This window comes from Neolamprologus multifasciatus, chromosome 2, assembly GCF_963576455.1.
Source record: "Neolamprologus multifasciatus chromosome 2, fNeoMul1.2, whole genome shotgun sequence".
Lineage (NCBI taxonomy): Eukaryota > Metazoa > Chordata > Actinopteri > Cichliformes > Cichlidae > Neolamprologus > Neolamprologus multifasciatus.
The window spans coordinates 7,946,398-7,965,430 of NC_140440.1; the positions used below are offsets into that span (position 1 = coordinate 7,946,398).

At 37.2% G+C, this 19,033-nt stretch overlaps 1 protein-coding gene across 2 annotated transcripts; it reads left to right on the top strand.

Annotated features, from left to right (window-relative positions):
• Window positions 1–343: 343 nt before the first annotated feature.
• On the top strand, window positions 344–4,649 carry LOC146523926 (uncharacterized). Of its 2 annotated transcripts, XM_085172709.1 has the most exons (7): window positions 344–975; window positions 1,140–1,234; window positions 1,626–1,727; window positions 1,845–2,588; window positions 2,684–2,826; window positions 3,211–3,326; window positions 3,656–4,649. In XM_085172709.1, the coding sequence occupies exons 2-7, from the start codon at window positions 1,174–1,176 to the stop codon at window positions 3,780–3,782; spliced, it is 1,293 nt and encodes a 430-aa protein (XP_085028835.1). In that variant the 5' UTR covers window positions 344–975; window positions 1,140–1,173; the 3' UTR covers window positions 3,783–4,649. The 2 variants fall into 2 exon arrangements, with proteins under 2 accessions (XP_085028835.1, XP_085028828.1); XM_085172702.1 differs by lacking the exon at window positions 344–975 and having other exon boundaries at window positions 987–1,234.
• Window positions 4,650–19,033: the final 14,384 nt, after the last annotated feature.

Genomic DNA, 19,033 nt, shown 5'->3' on the forward strand with positions numbered 1-19,033 from the left:
TGTAATCCTGAAACTAGAAGAGTGGCTGCAGCAGATTCCAGGCACAGCATCAGTGGTCTTTGTCCAGAACATAGACCACCCAATGTAAGGTTTGTGCTGCCACTGCTGCTCAGTACAGGAAATTACAATAATATTTTTTAAAATTTCTGTAAAGGTTAATCAACACTTATGCAAAGCTCTCTGACTAAAATGACATTTTTAAAATTTAAATTTATTAAAACAATGGTTTTTGATTTAATTCTATGCTTGATAGAATTAAACCAGCACAAATTTGGATTAAAAATGAGTTTTTAAATTTGTAAACCAACTTAACTTTAAGGTGTAATTAGCCACTGTACTAATGTTAAACTAGGAGAGTGAAAATACTATGTATATATAATAAAATATCTACTTATTACTGTAATACTAGCAAGCTAGCTAAAAAACCTAGCAAGCTAACCCAGAATTTACCATACAGTTTTCTTTGATCCCTTACTTATAAATATGTACAACTTTGCCCTGAGTTCCTGTATATATGTCTCTGTCACATAATATTGATGGGAAATGTGGACAAAATATGTGAGCAGTTTTCCATTTCTATTTATTTCTTGTTTCTCAGCACATTCACACTCTCAGTGTAACCTCTGTGAGAACTTAATCTGTGGGAAAAGGGAACAGAAATCACAGAAGGTGGAAGTCTAAAAACAATCAGGTCAGTCAAAGAGAAAAGATCCCAATCACTACTTCGTGGTATTTAACCTTAGCTATTTCTATTAAGTCTGAGTGGGAAGTACCTTGAATGTGGGAATGTAGACATACAGTGGATTTTGCATAGTTTCCTTTTCAACCAATCAGTTTATGTCAAGTGCTTTATGATGTGGAACATCCTTTTTTCACTACAATAAATAATACTGAGTTAACATTCATTTTTGTATTGGTCAGTGGCAGAATCTTTTTTGAATTCACTGTTATTGTGCTTATTTAGCTAAGTGCGAGGTAAGTGCAGGTTTAAAAACTATTTAATGTTTAGATAATTGAATGTGAACTTTCTATATAACATTAAAAAATGTTTATGAATGTTAGTATAGTTTAGTGGAAAATCAGCACTTCTGAAACTGTTTTTCATTTCCAATGTCTCTTTTTAATGAAAACCTACAAAGGTCTTACCTGAACAGAAAAAAATCCAGAACATTAATGGATACAATGGAAATTGATGACACCTTATTATATATGGACGGCAATCTCATTACTCAAGGTACAGTATCACCCCCAAAACACGCAGACAAAACTAGTGGGTAAACAAAATAAAATGCAAACCTGTTTTTCAGCTTAAATTTCAAACTGAATAATGTCACACTTTTGTGTGTGTGTGTATTTCATTGCTTAAGACGCCTTTGGTTTGAGAACACTTTATTGAATAATACATTTCATGTTTAATTCAAAAAAGGACCAATATCATGCTGGTCTATGCTCAGTAATACATAATTACACAGTAAAGCAGGTTTTAAAGATTTTTAAATGGATTCAAAAATTCTAAAACTTAAGTTAAAGTCTCTAAAGACTTTTTTAACCAATCTTACTTGTCTAATGATATATTTGTTTGTAGTTTAATTTGAAAAATGTCTGTTTTCTTATTTACAAAACAGTGAATTTTCGCAGAAGAAACCAGATCCTCAGATGTGTCACTGTGAGCCTCGGATTACTGTGTGCTGTCCTGTTGTGCAGTAACATAAGTCAATTTATATTCTGTAAGTTGTTTATTTTTATTCAATAAAAATAACCCCCTTTTTTGTTGCTTTTACATCCAGTTCATGATAATCAATTGAATCCGGCAAAGTATTATTTTTATTTTTTAAATTTCACAGATGAGATCATCCATCCTACATCAGGAGACCAAACACAGTCATATCACAATACACTCACTCAAGATAAGGAGAAACTCCAAAATGATAATGACAACCTGACTGCAGAGAGGGACAGACTGGAGATCAGTTATGATGCTTTGAGTAAGGAGACAAGACAGTTAAAGATCATACTAAGCAACCTCACAAAAGACAAAGATGAGCTGCAGCGCTATTGCAGTTATTTGATTACTAAACGAGATGAGCTGGAGGCCAATTTCAGCAATGTGAAAAATGAGAAGGACTGGTTACAAACAAATTTCATCAACTTAAAACAAGAGAGAGATCAATTCGAGACAAACTACACTGACATGCAGAGGAAGCTTGAGGGCTTACAGACTAATCACAATAATCTGACAGCAACTGCAGAGGAGCTACAAATCAGCTACAATAACCTCCAAAGAGAAAAGGATGGATTAAGCATTCTTTTTACTGCACTGAGAGTAAAAGAAGTCGAGCTAGAAGGTAATTACACTGTGTTAAAGAGGGAGAAAGACCAGTTACAAAGAAGCTACAATACTCTGAATAGAAACAAACATCAAACTGACCAGAGCTATAACACCCTGCGGAAAGACAAAGAGCAACTTCAAACCAGGTATAATACTTTGAGGAAGGAAAAGGAACAATTACAAACCAACTACAGTCGTTTGACTACAGCTAGAGAAGAGTTACAATCGAAAGTCAAAAGAATGACCACTAAACTAAGCGGTATGCTTCCTATGTTACAGCTTAAATTTACTAAAATTATCTCCATTGTGGTATTCTTCATCTTTTGGATATTTTTCCATGTGATGAATTTGCAGGCATTCCTTGTCAGGCCCACTGGAGAAGGTTCGACATAAGCTGTTATTTTGTCTCAACCTTGAAGAAAAACTGGACGGAAAGCAGAAAAGCCTGCATCGCTGAAGGTGCAGATCTACTTGTCATAGACAGCGCTGAGGAACAGGTAATAAACAAAGGCAGATTTAGAATCGCTAAACTTTGCCAGTGATTGCAAGAATTTTTACTGGCTTTGTACTGGGTTGCTAAGGTTTGCATGTACAGTTAAAGATGACTGCAGTGTTGCAAGAACTCCATTAGGTGATGGAGCTAAAACGAAAACTTAAAGGATCATTAATGCTGTTATAATCCATCTTGTTGGAGACATGGGACTCTATCCCAAAGACAAATGACTGTCATCGTGGCTCTACGGGTCATTCAAATTTTTTTTTACAAAACTGAAATGTGTAGAAATTGTCTGTACCAGTCCATTTATTATATATTCCAATTTAGATCAAGATCACCCCCTGACAGTAATGTCATCAGTCTTTTGTTTGTGCGACTCTAACAGCTTTTTGTCAACGAATTACTGGACAAGAGCGAGAGGCAAAATGCTTGGATTGGCCTCACTGACACACTTACAGAGGGGGTTTGGACCTGGGTGGATGGGACCCCTATTACCATAGAGTGAGTTTAAATACACAAACCTGAACAAAAAGGATCTAACTTTACACATTTTCTAAATGTAAGGTTAATTTATCAAACTTTTATGTACAACTTTACTGTACAAAGATCAGTCTCTGCCAAAAACTTTAATATCTATCCAACAATTCAGCAACAAGAAATGTAGGGAAAGGATGATTGCAGAAGTGCACAGTATTATTTCTACTTTTGCAAATGAGAGTTAAATTAAAAAGACAAACTGAGGCACCAAACAATCACAATGTAGGAGTGAATTTGTTTCTTATAGCGACAAAGTGGAGAAAATGATTACTCTCTCTTACCTTATTCATCAGATACTGGCAGCCTGGACAGCCTAATGACTTCAAAACCCAGGACTGTGGAGAATATGTTTCATCTGATAAAGGATCATGGAATGACGATGGCTGTTTCGCAGCACAAAATTATATTTGTGAGAAATAAGATCAACATGACTTACAGTGTTAACTAAAGGTTTGGACTGGGGTTCTTAAGTTTATTAATAGACAATATTCCAGATTTTTGGCTCTGTCATCATAAAAAACACCCACACAAGTTCATTTCAATTCAGTTTTATTCATATGGCACCAAATCACAATGACAGTAGCCTCGATGTCCTTTATATTGTAGGGTAAAGAAAAATAGCAATAATCCAGCCTGGAAGTAACAAATCCATGAAATAGTTTTTCAGCATCACTCTGACACAAAATGCTTCTAATATTGGAGAAAATGAGCAATTAATTACCCTAAGTATTGTCTTTGAAGCCAAATCCTGATGATTGTAACCTACCATATTCATCTGTTCCAAAGAGTTTTGTTTTTGCCCAGAACTGATAAAAAAAGAGTTTTGGACTGGTTAACATGAAAAAACAAATTGTTGTTCATTTTGGCTAAATCTTGCATATTTCCTGTGTCACATCTTACTCAAAATGTAATTTAAAATGTAAATTAATAGCATTTAAGATCATTGAAATTTTCCGACTATTATCATTATTGTTTTAAAAGTTCAAAATTAATAAATTACAAATTAATTACAATTTAATTTACAAATGGAAGGCAAGAGTTTTGGACCCGAGGGCCACAAAAGAAGTCAGTGGTAAGAGGTATTTTTACATTTCGTCCACTGCATTTTATTTTCCATCAGCCAAATCTTCCATCTGTCCACGTTCATATTTGCTTTCCTGACTCGGGTAACTGGGGCCCTACAAGCTATCACAGTTGACAAGCTCGCAGAATATCATAGCGCTAACAGGGAGACAGACAACCATGTAGACTTACGGCCAATTTACAGTCATCAGTTAACTGAACTTTGAACTGCATGGTTTTCTAAGAAGTAAACTCTGATCATCAATTTCACTTCCTGTTTTATTTATCTAGAGCCAACATCACAAATAATTAGAACTGTGACATATAATAAGATTTATATGAAGTAAAAATATTTAGCGTTGAAGTAAAAATTACTCTGTTTCAGCATAGCTGTTGTTCTGTGTGATTAAAGCTGGTATTAGAATAACTTTTTTTTCTTGAGTTGTTGTTAAACATTTACATATTAAGTGGACTTGGAGTTCAGGGCCAGAAAAGAAGTCATACACTATTTTACATTGTTGATTTTTTACTTAATTTGCATAAAAATCATTATTAAAAGCAGACTTACATGTTGTTGCGATACATGTTATGTGTTTAATGTTATGAAATCATTCTTTGTGTAAAAGCAGATTTTTCGACTCTTCAAAAGTATTGTTTGGCTTTTAGCATATTGGCATATTTGTGAATAATTCATATAAAAAATTGATTAAAAAATACTTTGGAAGAAATGCTTAGCCTTTTCCTTGACTTCCGTTTAAAGATTTACATATTTAATGGGGTTTAGAGTTGAGGGTCAGAATAAAGTCATCTGCTAAATTTGCTACGTAGCTGATGATGAATAAAAATTTGTGTTTTAAATAGAAAGTGATTTTGGTAATCCTTCTTGGTACTCTGAGCCATTTAGCATAGCATAATAATTATATTATTAAATAAATGAAATAAATAATGATTAAATGTTTTCCCATTACAGACATCACTATGTTGTATAAGAGGTAAATGACTGGCAATAAAAATGTGGAAAAAATGATTTGTTTTTGCCATCATCTATCTTTTGAATGCTTACAGTACATTCACTAACAAAATTAGTCTTCATATAACATGAGTAATAACATAAAAGAAAGTTTTTGTGTGTTGCGTAAAAAAATACATCAGGTTCAGATACAATAATTAATAAGCAGGTTAAAGATGACATGGAAATGGCTTTGCATGGTTAACTATGTGTGCAATATGTCCACATTGTGAGGGAAACATTATGGTCGAAACCTAGAACCAAGAAGGCTTTACATAAATTTTAGACTTATATTTCCTTGTTCAAGAACAGTCAGACCACTGAGATGATGCTTATAAACTCCAGTGAATATTTAAACTGTCAAACTGTAAAACTCCTAAAACAAATGTGGCTTTTTTGGTCTTTGTTTTGTTGTAATTTCATGGAAAAGTAGAAAACTTTGGTGGTTTGTCATTGTTTTAAATAGTTAGGTTCCATTTTTTTAAGAAATACACCCCCACCCTACTCCATTTTCAAATGTTCAAGAAACTTCAGTTAAAAAAAAAGACCTCACAAGACATCTGGCATAAATTTTAAAATAAACATTGTTGGGGGGAGGGAGGGTAGCACTTCATGGAACTCAAATAAATGCCTTACATTCTAAAAAGTGAAACAAAAATAGTGTAACAGAAACAAAACACTGTGGAGGAAAGGGTAGCTGTTATTGCTGTGCTGCAGCTTTTACTGTGTCCACCCCCGTATGTTGCCCTGGTGTAACCTGAACAGACGACGATTCACTGACACATAATGATGCCAAATGCTGACAATGCTCTCTATAGCTACAGGCTACTTGTTGCATAACACAACATCAGAGAAAAGAGTTTTTTGGAAATGCTGTTCGTATATTAATACGAACAGCAGAATTTGCAGATATATTTAGCACGCTGAGACACCACACTTTGGCATGTGGCTCATTTTGGGTGTGGTGGTGGTTACATGTAGTGTGGCTGCTCTTGAAGGGGGCATCTCAACCATTAATTGGACTAAGCCTTTTCATTCCCCCCAGAGATGAGTCTGATCCAAACCGTCTGTGGTGGAGTGGTGAGATCTGGCTCCCCCCCGGGATGTAGCCGAGTGGTGCGGTTACGCTTTTGGCCATGTGACTAAAAATAAAGATCAAAGAAGCCTCTTCCAGACATGTTGGTCTGGTTAAACTCACAGAAAAAAAGGGCTTTTAAATAGTTAAGAGGGTGATGCGTGTGCATTAGTCTGATGATCTAATGTATTTAGAAGGATGAGGCTACTTTTCCAAGTGCGTCTGACAACATTATAGAGTGAGCCCACTTTTGGGCACTTCATATTTTTAACCTCTAGCCTGTAAAACAGGTAACATTCTACCAAACAGGGCAAACAGCCTGTAAAGTGTGGTAGTGTCTGGGAAAAACTAACAACATATTGCTGACTAAGTTGGAGACTTTCACTCTGGTGCATTATCTGCACTACTTAACACTTACTATAAAACATCAGGTCTCTATGGCAGCAAACTAACGAGTCATGTTAGCTACTACACCTGTTTGTATACGACTCTCCACTCTACCTCTGCTGTATAAACAATGGATATAGCTACCGTCATGTCACCTGTTGTTTCTTACATTTTATTTCAAAGCCTCAAGATTAGCATTTAAAAGATTTTTGTTAGGTTCATAAAAACCCTAGATGCAACATGAGGAGCGGGTCTGAGTGCGAAACTGCTTCCTCATTGGCTATGACAAAGATCTAAAAATTCTTCCATTCATGCAATATGATCCAAATGAGTGACTGAGGACATAAACATGGCAGGCAAGTGGGTTAACAGAGGTCAAGACATAAAGACATTTTCCCTTGTGACTTCTATAGGACTGGAAATCTATAGGATGGAGAATGTAGGTTTAAAGAAATTCAGACTAACAACAACCTTCTTACGACTAGGAGAAATTGGTAATTGCAGCCTCTTGCTGAGATTTCAATTGATCACAAGAAAATTTCACAGGCCATCTGGCGGGAGGCGGCCTATCACCAGGTGCATGCTGCTTCTGTCCCCTGCTGTTGGAAAAGGCACTATTTGGCAATTGCACTTTACGAATGTATTATTTATCAGGTTGATTTGCCACAAAATTAGCCAAGCACAATAACAAAAATCATATTAAAAATCCTTTCATATACTGTGGAAATGTATTTTGGATGTATGCCTGAAATTAGCTAATAGCTACACTTAAGATTGTAAAATGAGGATAATGAGAATAAGACTTTCTGTGCATAGACCATGACAAATGAATGTAATAAAACTGAACTAAACCTTTACAAGGTCAGTAAAAGATAGCAAAAACAGCAGCATTATGTATGATGCACCATGATTGTGTCAGGACACTACGATGGCCCTTAAGTACTGAAGAATGCCCAAATGCAGTGTTGGGGAGTAATGGAATGCATGTACCGCCGTTACGTATTTAAAATACAAAATATGAGTAACTATATACCGTTACAGTTGTCATTTAAAAAGGTGGTATTTAGAATACAGTTACATTGTTGAAATAAATGGATTACACAGCGGTATTTTCCTGTTTCATATTGTTGCGGGTCAGGACTGTTTGGGTTTTGTTTGACAGCTATGTTCTGTTGTTCCAGGCGGCAGCGTTACGGTTTCCATGGCAGTGTTGGGAAGGTTACTTTTAAAATGTATTCCACAACAGATTACAGAATACATGCCCCAAAATGTATTCTGTAACGTATTCCGTTACGTTACTCAATGAGAGTAACGTATTCTGAATACTTTGGATTACTTAATATATTATCATGCTGTTTACAACTACATGCATGTACTATTGCTGTGGTTTATTACTGTTACTGGAGGACGGCGGCTCTGAATCGTAGTAAAGGGACCTCTGGCTAATACAGTGGGTTCTGTGTCGGGCTCCTAGCCGAAAACTAGCTTTACTTTGTTGTCTGGGTCAGCTTTGCTAGCGAGAGACAGAGAGAGGGTTGAAAGACTGCTCCAACAGAACTTATTGTTTTTGGAGGAAAACACGAACACGGTGTACAGTCGAGTCTTAATAGCTTACTTACAACTGGGCTCGTCAGGCACTCTTCTCGGCTGCAGTGGCTGTAGTGGTTGTTATTATATTTACATGCTTCCAGCTCCCATATTTGCTCGATGACAGCTTGTACTTTTCCTTTTTCTCACTCCCTCGCTCACAGACACATAACGTGTATGGCAGTCCATTCTCCCTGCAGCACGGACTACACTGCCTATGATGCTACATTCTTTAGAGCTATACCAGTAGCATTCTGCCTATTAGCTTAGCACAACAACAACAAAAAGGCCTCTCTCACCCAGGAAACACAGAGAGAGAGAGCGTCACCCTGTAACCATGGCAACCGTAATGCTGCCACCTCGAACAACAGAACGTAGCTGTCAAACAAAACCCAAACAGTCCTGACCCGCCACAATATGAAACAGGGAAGTACCGCCATGTAATCCATTTATTTCAACAAAGTAACTGTATTCTGAATACCACCTTTTTAAACGGTAACTGTAACGGAATACAGTTACTCATATTTTGTATTTTAAATACGTAACGGCGGTACATGTATTCCGTTACTCCCCAACACTGTTCCATGGTTACAGGGTGACGCTCTCTCTCTCTGTGTTTCCTGGGTGAGAGAGCGCCTTTTTGTTGTTGTTGTGCTAAACTAATCCGGTCGTTAAGTGATGACGTGATGAATCATACTTCCGGGCCTAAAGTAGTCTGCGTTTAATATGGTTTTTGTGTTGTTAACATGTTTAATGTTTTGTATTTTCTTCTATTTAATCTCAAAAAGCTCCTGCAACAGTCAGTGTCACTGTTAACCTCCCTCTGCTTTTATTACCGCTAATCATTTATTTAAGCTCAGTTATTAAAACCTTAGGATGTAACTAACCTCGTATTGTGGATGGATTATCTCAGTTGTTCTCCTGGCTGAAGTTTGGTCCTTTTACAGCATCCTGCCATGTGATTACATTTGTTCCTGACCACAGAGAACACTCACGTTAACTTTTATCGAGTGAAAATAAAGTTAGCTTGTTTATATTATGCTAATATAGCTGTGTCGCTAGCGATCACATAGCACATCATTAAATACCAGCTAGCCAAACTTCAGTAACCCTACAAATGTCACTGCTGTTTAGTTTTCTGTCTTCATTTATGTTGGAAGTGATAACAGAGCTGTACGTTTTAATTTGTTTCCAAAACCCCGCAGTCAGGACATGCTATATTGTATTTAGATAGAAGCTAGCGAGCTAGCTTCCTGCTAACTTCTAACTCCGTTAAATGTCATAAATTCCGTTTTCATGGATGCCTGGATGTTAAACTCAATTGTTACACCTGTTAGAGCAGAACGCTGATCATTTTATTAAAGATGAAAGACTTTAGACAGTTTTTCAACTCTCAGTAATGCCATAGTGATCGTTTGATATATGGAGCTGCAGCGGAGTTTAGGCCCAGACGACCGGATAGGCAGAATGTTACAGGCATAGCCCTAAAGAATGTAGCCTCATGGGCAGTGTAGTCCGTGCTGCAGGGAGAATCGACTGCCATACCTGTTATGTGTCTGTGAGCGCGAGGAAAAAGGAGAGTGGAAAAGTACGAGTTATCATAGAGCAGAAACGGGAGCTGGAAGCATGTAAATATAATAATAACCACTGCAGCCAAGAAGAGTGCCTGACGAGCCCAGTTGAAAGTAAGCTATTAAGACTCGACTGTACACGTGTTCATGTTTTCCTCAGAAACAATAAGTTCCTGTTGGAGCAGCCTTTTAAATCCTCCCATACGGTAAAAAAATACATTTTTCCTGGCCAAAATATATTTCAAATATATGGTAAATATATGTTGTATTTGTGATGCTCAAAAATATATATTTTTAAAATTGAAAATATATTTTTTTCAAACCAAAATACATTTCAAAAGATATTTCAGGGTGAAGAAAATACATTTCCAACCTTACAGTAAAATGTATATCAAAGTATCCTTTATTTAAAATGTATTTAGTGCAATAATGATGATAATAATATTAATAATAATAATAATAAAAGTAACAACATGTTTTATTTACATCTGGAAAAAACAGTTGGATTAAAAAAAAACAGAGTCAAAGGTTTAGCAAGAATTAGGCTGTTTATTCATTTGCTTACAGTATTTCACATTACACAATATCTCACTATAATGTAGCGTTCACTTGACTTTGAAATTATCTGTCAGTGATACAGTAAACAAGATACAACAACTGCTATGTACGCTTTAGTTTTTGACAATATATACAATATAGTACTTAAAGGAACACACTCCACTTTTTTTGGAAATACGCTCATTCTCCATCTCCCTCAGAGTTAAAAATGCAGCGTCTTCTTTCTAGATCCACACGTTAATAGGGCTCTGGTGCGTGATCTTACCGGATGGGGCGTAGCCAGGATTTTTGGTTGAGGCGCCATATTAGCAGGCCAAACAAATGCTTGCTGTGTGGTCGGTTGTAATGTTAGATTGCACTACTGGCAAAAGAATAAGCTTGAAAACGGGCTCTCTTTTCATTGTTTCCTCACCTGGAAGCATCATGAGGGAGCTTATGTGTTGGATGTTACCAAAAGAAGGCGTCTAGCCTGGATAGCAGCTGTGAGACGAGCTGATATTCAGTTCTCTACCAGCCACAGATATCTGTTGGTGTGCTCCAGTATTTTCATTCTGGTAAGTTCTAAATAAGTTCATATTAATCTTTTTATTTTCAATGCGCTCTGAGGTCATAGCAAATTAGAACAAACATGCAGAACTACCTTTATTTATAGAGTTGCTAATTATTTGGCATTATTGCAGCAAACCAGCCGATGAAATGAATGAAACAAATCCTGACTGGGTTCCAACACTACACATGGGGCACTACGAAATCTTTGTTTCAAACTACATGCTACATACCACCATGCCAATCAGGTTACTTCTTCCATGTGAGGGTGAAAAGGTGACCCTCCTGGATAAGATGGCAAAGGTTTGCTGCATTTTGGTGAACATGTGCCCCAGTGTGTTAGTAAAACCAGGGAAAATACTCTTGTTAAATACTGTTAAAAGTCTTGTGCTGTATATGCAGAGATACATTTTCAAAAGAGACAGTAAATTACAGAATGCTAGTAGTGGGTGATATTATATAAATGCTGTTATGATTTTGTCATTTGTAAACTATACATGACATTGATTCTACATTGTAACTGATGTGATGTTCTACAAAGTGCTTTTAATTAAAAATAGGCAAACATTTGTTTGTTTCTTTATTCAACTTTTGAACAGTGGTAAATGGTAAATGGACTGATTCTTATATAGCGCTTTTCTACTCTCCCGGAGTACTCAAAGCGCTCTATACAACATGCCACATTCACCCAGTCACACCCATTCTCACAAGCACTTTATCTGTACTTAGTGCTTTTTCTAACTACATTCACACACATTCATACTCCGATGGACGCATCGGAGAGCAACTTGGGGTTAGTATCTTGCCCAAGGATACTTGGCATGCAGACTGGAGGAGCCTGGGATCGAACCTCCAACCTTCCGATCAGTAGGTGACCTGCCTGCCAGTCCTTGTGCCACAGATCCTCACTGTTGCTTCTACTTTAAACAGAAGAGCAGGGACATGGCTGCAGGTCTCCACGACTCCGGCCATACAGCTGCAGTAGGCGGCTTCAACCTTCCCTGTGATGCTCACAATGACCCATGGCTGCAATGCTGGTTCATTCAGTCTTTGAGAGTGCAGTACCTGAAACACACACAGACAAAGTTCAAGACACGAACTTTAATAAGCCAAGGCCGACACAAATGTGTTGTATCTACGTTCAAATACATTAATCATAAATGTAACAAATTAAGTGTTTTTATCTATCTATCTATAGAAAGCTGCATGTTATATTTTAAATCTGCATGTTTCTTTTTAGAAACCTATCAGAAAAAAACTTAAGTATGTAATGCAAGGATGTAATCACTTTCAAGAGTGAGAAAGCATAAAGTTCAACTTTAAGTGTAATTAGGATTATTTATAATAAATATGAATTAATTAGTGCAATTTCTTTAACCATAGAGAATATTTAAATCCTTCAGGACAATGTCACATCAGTGCACTGAACTCACTATGTTATCCATCTAAAAGAGCCTCCACGTGTTCTCACTGTAATTTCCCCCTCATGAATGAATTTATGCTGCACTGATCTGAATGTTAGGAGGGAAATCAAACGCATTTTACTCGCAGTACTCAAGCTGACTTACCTTTGTTTGAATGACGGCGTACTCACAATTGTACCCAGATCCTTGGTGAATTGGATGTGAGCCTCCAGAGATTTATAATGGCGAAATTGGTGCGCCGTGTATGCGCTGACTTCACAGGCAAGGTACGAGAATATATCAGGCTACGTCAATAGCGGTTTGGTCTTCAAGGTTTCTACTCCACTGCCGGATTTCATACGGGTCCACATTTCCAATGCACAATATTTTTTTGCAAGTACCGTCTCTTTCCATCTGGACACAATCTGTCTCTATACCGTCCTTTTTCTTTTGAGCTAGTGTTCAGAATTGCTCCTTCCAACACAGAGAGTGTGTTTGTTTTGATTCGTGGCCTGCGCTCCCACAATGCATTGCAGCGTTACGTCAACTCCAAAGCCCATTGCGTGCAGGAGAGTATGCGCATGCGCATTGCCATGGTGAAGATAAAATGAAATTAATTAATAAAAAGTACATATTTAAATATTCCCACAAATGTGCAATGAACGTGCAAAAAATCTGTTTAGTAGTCGTTGCTGTTTCTTTCTTTTTTTTTTCTTTCTTTTGAAAAATAACCGACGTCTCTGAGGCGCGAATTCCGACAGTGAGAGGAACGGCCAGATACAGGAGACGGGAAGAAACAAGCCGATTATGTTCGCGTTAATTAAGTGGTTGGAAGATATAAAATTCTCAATTCTGCCAACTGAACATATACGAGATTTTAATGAGGATGAATAATTAGCCGGCATGGAGGAAATGGACGTTTATTTCGTGGAGTGGCGACAAGGAGCCAAAAGGCGGGTGTCTACGAAGCCTCCATCATCAAGCTAGCAGGTGCCTTTTCTCAAATATAATATTACTTTATTCTCGCTTATTTGGCGCGGAAGCGTAGAGCTGCCACCCAGACAAAAGAGAAATATAAGTATATCACGTTATAACGTGAAAAGTATATCGTGCTAACAATATACTATCATGTTTGTACAATATACTTTTCACGTTTGAACAATGTAATATCACGTTATTACAATATACATAATTTTCACGTTCGTAAAATATTGTGCGAACGTGATAATTATGTATATTATAATAACGTGATATTATATTATACAAACATGAAAAGCATAATGTTAGAACAATAAACTTTTCACGTTATAACGTGATATAGCTCTATTTTGCTTTTGCCTGGGTGGCAGCTCCACGCTTCCATAATTTGGTAATCAAAATATGTAACTTAATTAATTATATTGTGACGTACTTTTGCCTTTTCTTATTATTCTGCCTTCTCAGAAAGGGAAAAAAATTACAAATAAAACTTTTTACACTTGTTATATAGAATATTCACATTTAATTTGACTTTTACAGAAATCCCACCTCTCCTTCTGGCTACAGAGCACTTACTTACCAAGGTGAGAAACAAAGCACAGTTAAGCTTTATTAATATTCACTAATTACAATGTTCCACATTTCCTTGCTTTTTTTAGTCATTTTTAGGCTTTTTAGAGTTTTTATGGTTGTTTAGCAGTAATGTTTCTGCCTATTTATTTCAGCCCATGAAATCGAATGCAGATCTTCCTAATGTGAGATTTACATAAATCTAAGTAATTTTGTTTGTTGTTATCATTAATGTTGTTGCTGTTGTTGTTTTTGTGCAGTTTACAATCATATAAACCTAGCAAGCATCAGTCATCACAGTAACTAACCTAAACAGATTCTTGCTTTATTCACATATTATATGTAATTACAGTATATATACTTGTACATTGTAACTAGGGTTGCAGCCACTTGGCCCCACCCCATTGTTGTGACAGCCCTGATTGTCCTACACTGCATCTGAGCAGGGAACAGTCTCAACCTCATGCTGCCCTCTCCCATCCTCCTAAAGTAAGTATTTGTTGTTGTAGTTTTTTATGCAGTGTCTGTGTCACAAATGCTAAGCATAATTATTGAAATAATAACTGTTTTCTAACAGATTTTCCCAAACACTAGCTATGTTTGTTGTCATTCAGACCAGTACTACTGTTTAGACATTGCTTAGTGGTCATACAGTGGGGCAAAAAAGTATTTAGTCAGCCACCGATTGTGCAAGTTCCCCCACTTAAAATGATGACAGAGGTCAGTAATTTGCACCAGAGGTACACTTCAACTGTGAGAGACAGAATGTGAAAAAAAAAATCCATGAATTCACATGGTAGGATTTGTAAAGAATTTATTCGTAAATCAGGGTGGAAAATAAGTATTTGGTCAATAACAAAAATACAACTCAATACTTTGTAACATAACCTTTGTTGGCAATAACAGAGGTCAAACGTTTACTATAGGTCTTTACCAGGTTTGCACACACAGTAGCTGGTATTTTGGCCCATTCCTCCATGCAGATCTTCTCAAGAGCAGTGATGTTTTGGGGCTGTCGCCGAGCAACACGGACTTTCAACTCCCGCCACAGATTTTCTATGGGGTTGAGGTCTGGAGACTGGCTAGGCCACTCCAGGACTTTCAAATGCTTCTTACGGAGCCACTCCTTTGTTGCCCGGGCGGTGTGTTTTGGATCATTGTCATGTTGGAAGACCCAGCCTCGTTTCATCTTCAAAGTTCTCACTGATGGAAGGAGGTTTTGGCTCAAAATCTCACGATACTTGGCCCCATTCATTCTGTCCTTAACACGGATCAGTCGTCCTGTCCCCTTGGCAGAAAAACAGCCCCATAGCATGATGTTTCCACCCCCATGCTTCACAGTAGGTATGGTGTTCTTGGGATGCAACTCAGTATTCTTCTTCCTCCAAACACGACGAGTTGAGTTTATACCAAAAAGTTCTACTTTGGTTTCATCTGACCACATGACATTCTCCCAATCCTCTGCTGTATCATCCATGTGCTCTCTGGCAAACTTCAGACGGGCCTGGACATGCACTGGCTTCAGCAGCGGAACACGTCTGACACTGCGGGATTTGATTCCCTGCCGTTGTAGTGTGTTACTGATGGTGACCTTTGTTACTTTGGTCCCAGCTCTCTGCAGGTCATTCACCAGGTCCCCCCGTGTGGTTCTGGGATCTTTGCTCACCGTTCTCATGATCATTTTGACCCCACGGGATGAGATCTTGCGTGGAGCCCCAGATCGAGGGAGATTATCAGTGGTCTTGTATGTCTTCCATTTTCTGATGATTGCTCCCACAGTTGATTTTTTCACACCAAGCTGCTTGCCTATTGTAGATTCACTCTTCCCAGTCTGGTGCAGGTCTACAATTCTTTTCCTGGTGTCCTTCGAAAGCTCTTTGGTCTTGGCCATGGCGGAGTTTGGAGTCTGACTGGTTGAGGCTGTGGACAGGTGTCTTTTATACAGATGATGAGGTCAAACAGGTGCCATTCATACAGGTAACGAGTGGGGGACAGAAAAGCTTCTTACAGAAGACGTTACAGGTCTGTGAGAGCCAGGGATTTTCCTTGTTTGAGGTGACCAAATACTTATTTTCCACCCTGATTTACGAATAAATTCTTTACAAATCCTACCATGTGAATTCATGGATTTTTTTTTCACATTCTGTCTCTCACAGTTGAAGTGTACCTCTGGTGCAAATTACTGACCTCTGTCATCATTTTAAGTGGGGGAACTTGCACAATCGGTGGCTGACTAAATACTTTTTTGCCCCACTGTATATGTATTTTTTTTGTCTGCTTATTTAGTTGGTTTTTGTTTTTTTTGCCCTTTATCCCCGTCCCTCTTCTCTGCTGTTTTTTCCCCCTCTTCCTTTCACCCTTTTCTTTTCCTCATTCCAGTCTGTCCCGTATCTAGCAAGTGAAAATAAAAAATAAATAAAAGAAACAATAAAAGGTGAATCAAATAGACCATTACGGCAAGGCTGGGATGGTCAATTTGGTAAAGTAAATCCGTTGGGCATCTTTCTTCGCCTTTAGACAATAATTCTGATGGCAAAAGAACCAAACGGGACAGGCAAAAAAAAAAGTACCAATCAAATATTTTGAACCAGAAATTGGTCAATAAGGGACAATGCCAGAAAGCATGGGCCAATGTGCTCTCTGATATTTTATATTATTTATTTATTTATTTTTAACTAAAGAAATGTATTCATTTTTTATCCTTTTTGGCAAAAGACATTAAATGCTAACAGAAACTAAAACGGACCTCCTTATCAACTTTAGGATTTAGTACTAGACTTCCATTTTTTTTGGAAACAAAAATCTGCTACCTGTTGTTTTATGGCCCTTTACAGTGCAGTTATCTCATGCTTGTGTTACATATAGCATTGACTTAAGCTGACAACATGAGTCTGCTTTAAATGCTCCTTCAAGCTACAATGGTGAGATACTTCAGATAAAAATGAATATCAACCGGTGTGATTCCATTTCCATTTTTTAAAGTTCAAATTCCTCATTTTCCCAGTGGCTTCAGGGATCCATTTCCATTAAAAGAGAAAAAAAGTGTGACATTTTAAACACATAAAAAAAGCAGTGCCGCAGTAAAAATCAGAGGAGTGAAAATGCCACATATGATAGCATCAAGTATAGAGTGTTATATGTGCAAGCAAAAATACAAATCCATCATCTACATGATGGCCCTAAGATGAATTTAGAGTATGGTCATCTTGATTGTGTAAAGATTAGCTCATGTTACTAAACAGTGGTATAATCTGTAAGACTGTTATCTGTTACTGATGCTATTCATCCTGCTGTTGCTTGTTGTTAAAATGAGTGCGAAAGGGATTATAGTAAAATTACTATTGAAGATAATAATAATTGTGATTCAGCTCACAGTTATGTGCACAAATGAAGACACTGAGAAGATGATTGTTTCATAAACAGTGAATAAACAGTAACACGATAAACTATGGGAGAGTTGTAATGGTGGAAACTGTGATTTTAATCACTTAGGCAGCTTTAATACTGGATACATAAAGTGTGATTAAATCCTTAATAGAGCGAAGCAGTCAAAAGATAGAAAAGGACAACAGTACTGTTAAAGGTGGTTTTTATTCTATCGAAAAAACAGTAAGCTCCAGTGTCTAACTTCAACGGCAAAAACAGAAATATTTACAGCCTGCTACTAAAACCAGTTTGATGCTAAAAAGAATATCTCCTCTTCATAACAACACTGAATGTGGTGGGGTTTTTTTTTCATAACTCATCCACCTGGTGTCTGGACACAAACAGTAGTAGCCTGTCAGTGTCTGCAGGGCCTTACCTGCACTGCTGTGAATCATAACACTGGATGTCAGTTTGTTTATGCTGCATGTACCTTTTGGAGCATTTCTAACAGCTCATCTGACTAATACTGTGGGTTGCTGTGTAGTACAGACAATCCAAGAACTGCGTCGGCTTCAGTGGGTGAAATTCTAGTGTTTCAGTATCCATTACATAAATTAGCTGCTATGTGTGTCTTTGTGTTGTCCCTGCAAAGCTTATGATGTAGCTTGTTGCCCAAGATAACTAGCATTAGCTAGTAAATTAGCACTCCACCCTTTCATTCATATAAGGTAAATAAAAATGCCCCAAACTGGCAGCAGCCAACAGGCCGATGGCCAAAACTAAGCTCACCATATTCTTCTTTTATAATCCTTATAACTCAGATCTGCTTGCAGTGACTTTATTTTTTTATAACCATTCGTTTAATTGACTGTGTAACCTATTGCTGACAAATGCTAAAAAGGAGTATTTTCATAGACTTTCTCCAAATTTTAACCACTTCTCTATTGTAAAACCATTAACCCAGTTTGACACCACACTGCCCCCATTTTTCTTGTTTTGTTTTGTAGAGTTGTTGATGGGCTAAAACAGTGGAGTGAAAATGGAAGACTGTTTCAACTAAAGTGTTGATCATGTAATTAAAAACATAGTTATACAGATGTTATAATTATGTATAGATTTACAGATAAGTAAATATACCGTGTATAAAAAAAGACTCAATAATGTGTACTATTGATGTTTCTTAGCTTAAAGTAGTAATACTAGTAGGAATAAAATGTTTCAGAGCATTAAAACAGCAATTTAATCACTTGTTTCATTGTTGATCTGATCAAAAACAGGGGACACAGCACTGCAACATGTTAAAGAGATGAGAGCCTCAACACAACAAAGCACTGATCTGGGAATCGGTTTTATCTGAGGGTGGACACATGACTAGTTAACAAGGCATTTAACCTCCCCTACTGCCTTTTTAATTTTTATTTTTTTATCTGCTTCCTTGATCTGTCATGCTCCAATATGTCTCTTGACAACTTGGAGAATCTCAGACTGTAACTGAACTCAGACACTCAGGAAGGAGATCAGAATTCAACTGACAGAAAACACGGGTCTATTTTTGGCAG

Excerpts from the sequence above, each read along its gene's own strand:
- LOC146523926 (XM_085172702.1), top strand. The coding sequence starts at position 1,111 with ATGTCTCTTTTTAATGAAAACCTACAAAGGTCTTACCTGAACAGAAAA. Across the intron at positions 1,235-1,625 it reads CGGCAATCTCATTACTCAAG|TGAATTTTCGCAGAAGAAAC; the intron begins GTACAGTATCAC and ends TTTACAAAACAG. Across the intron at positions 2,589-2,683 it reads AATGACCACTAAACTAAGCG|GCATTCCTTGTCAGGCCCAC; the intron begins GTATGCTTCCTA and ends ATGAATTTGCAG.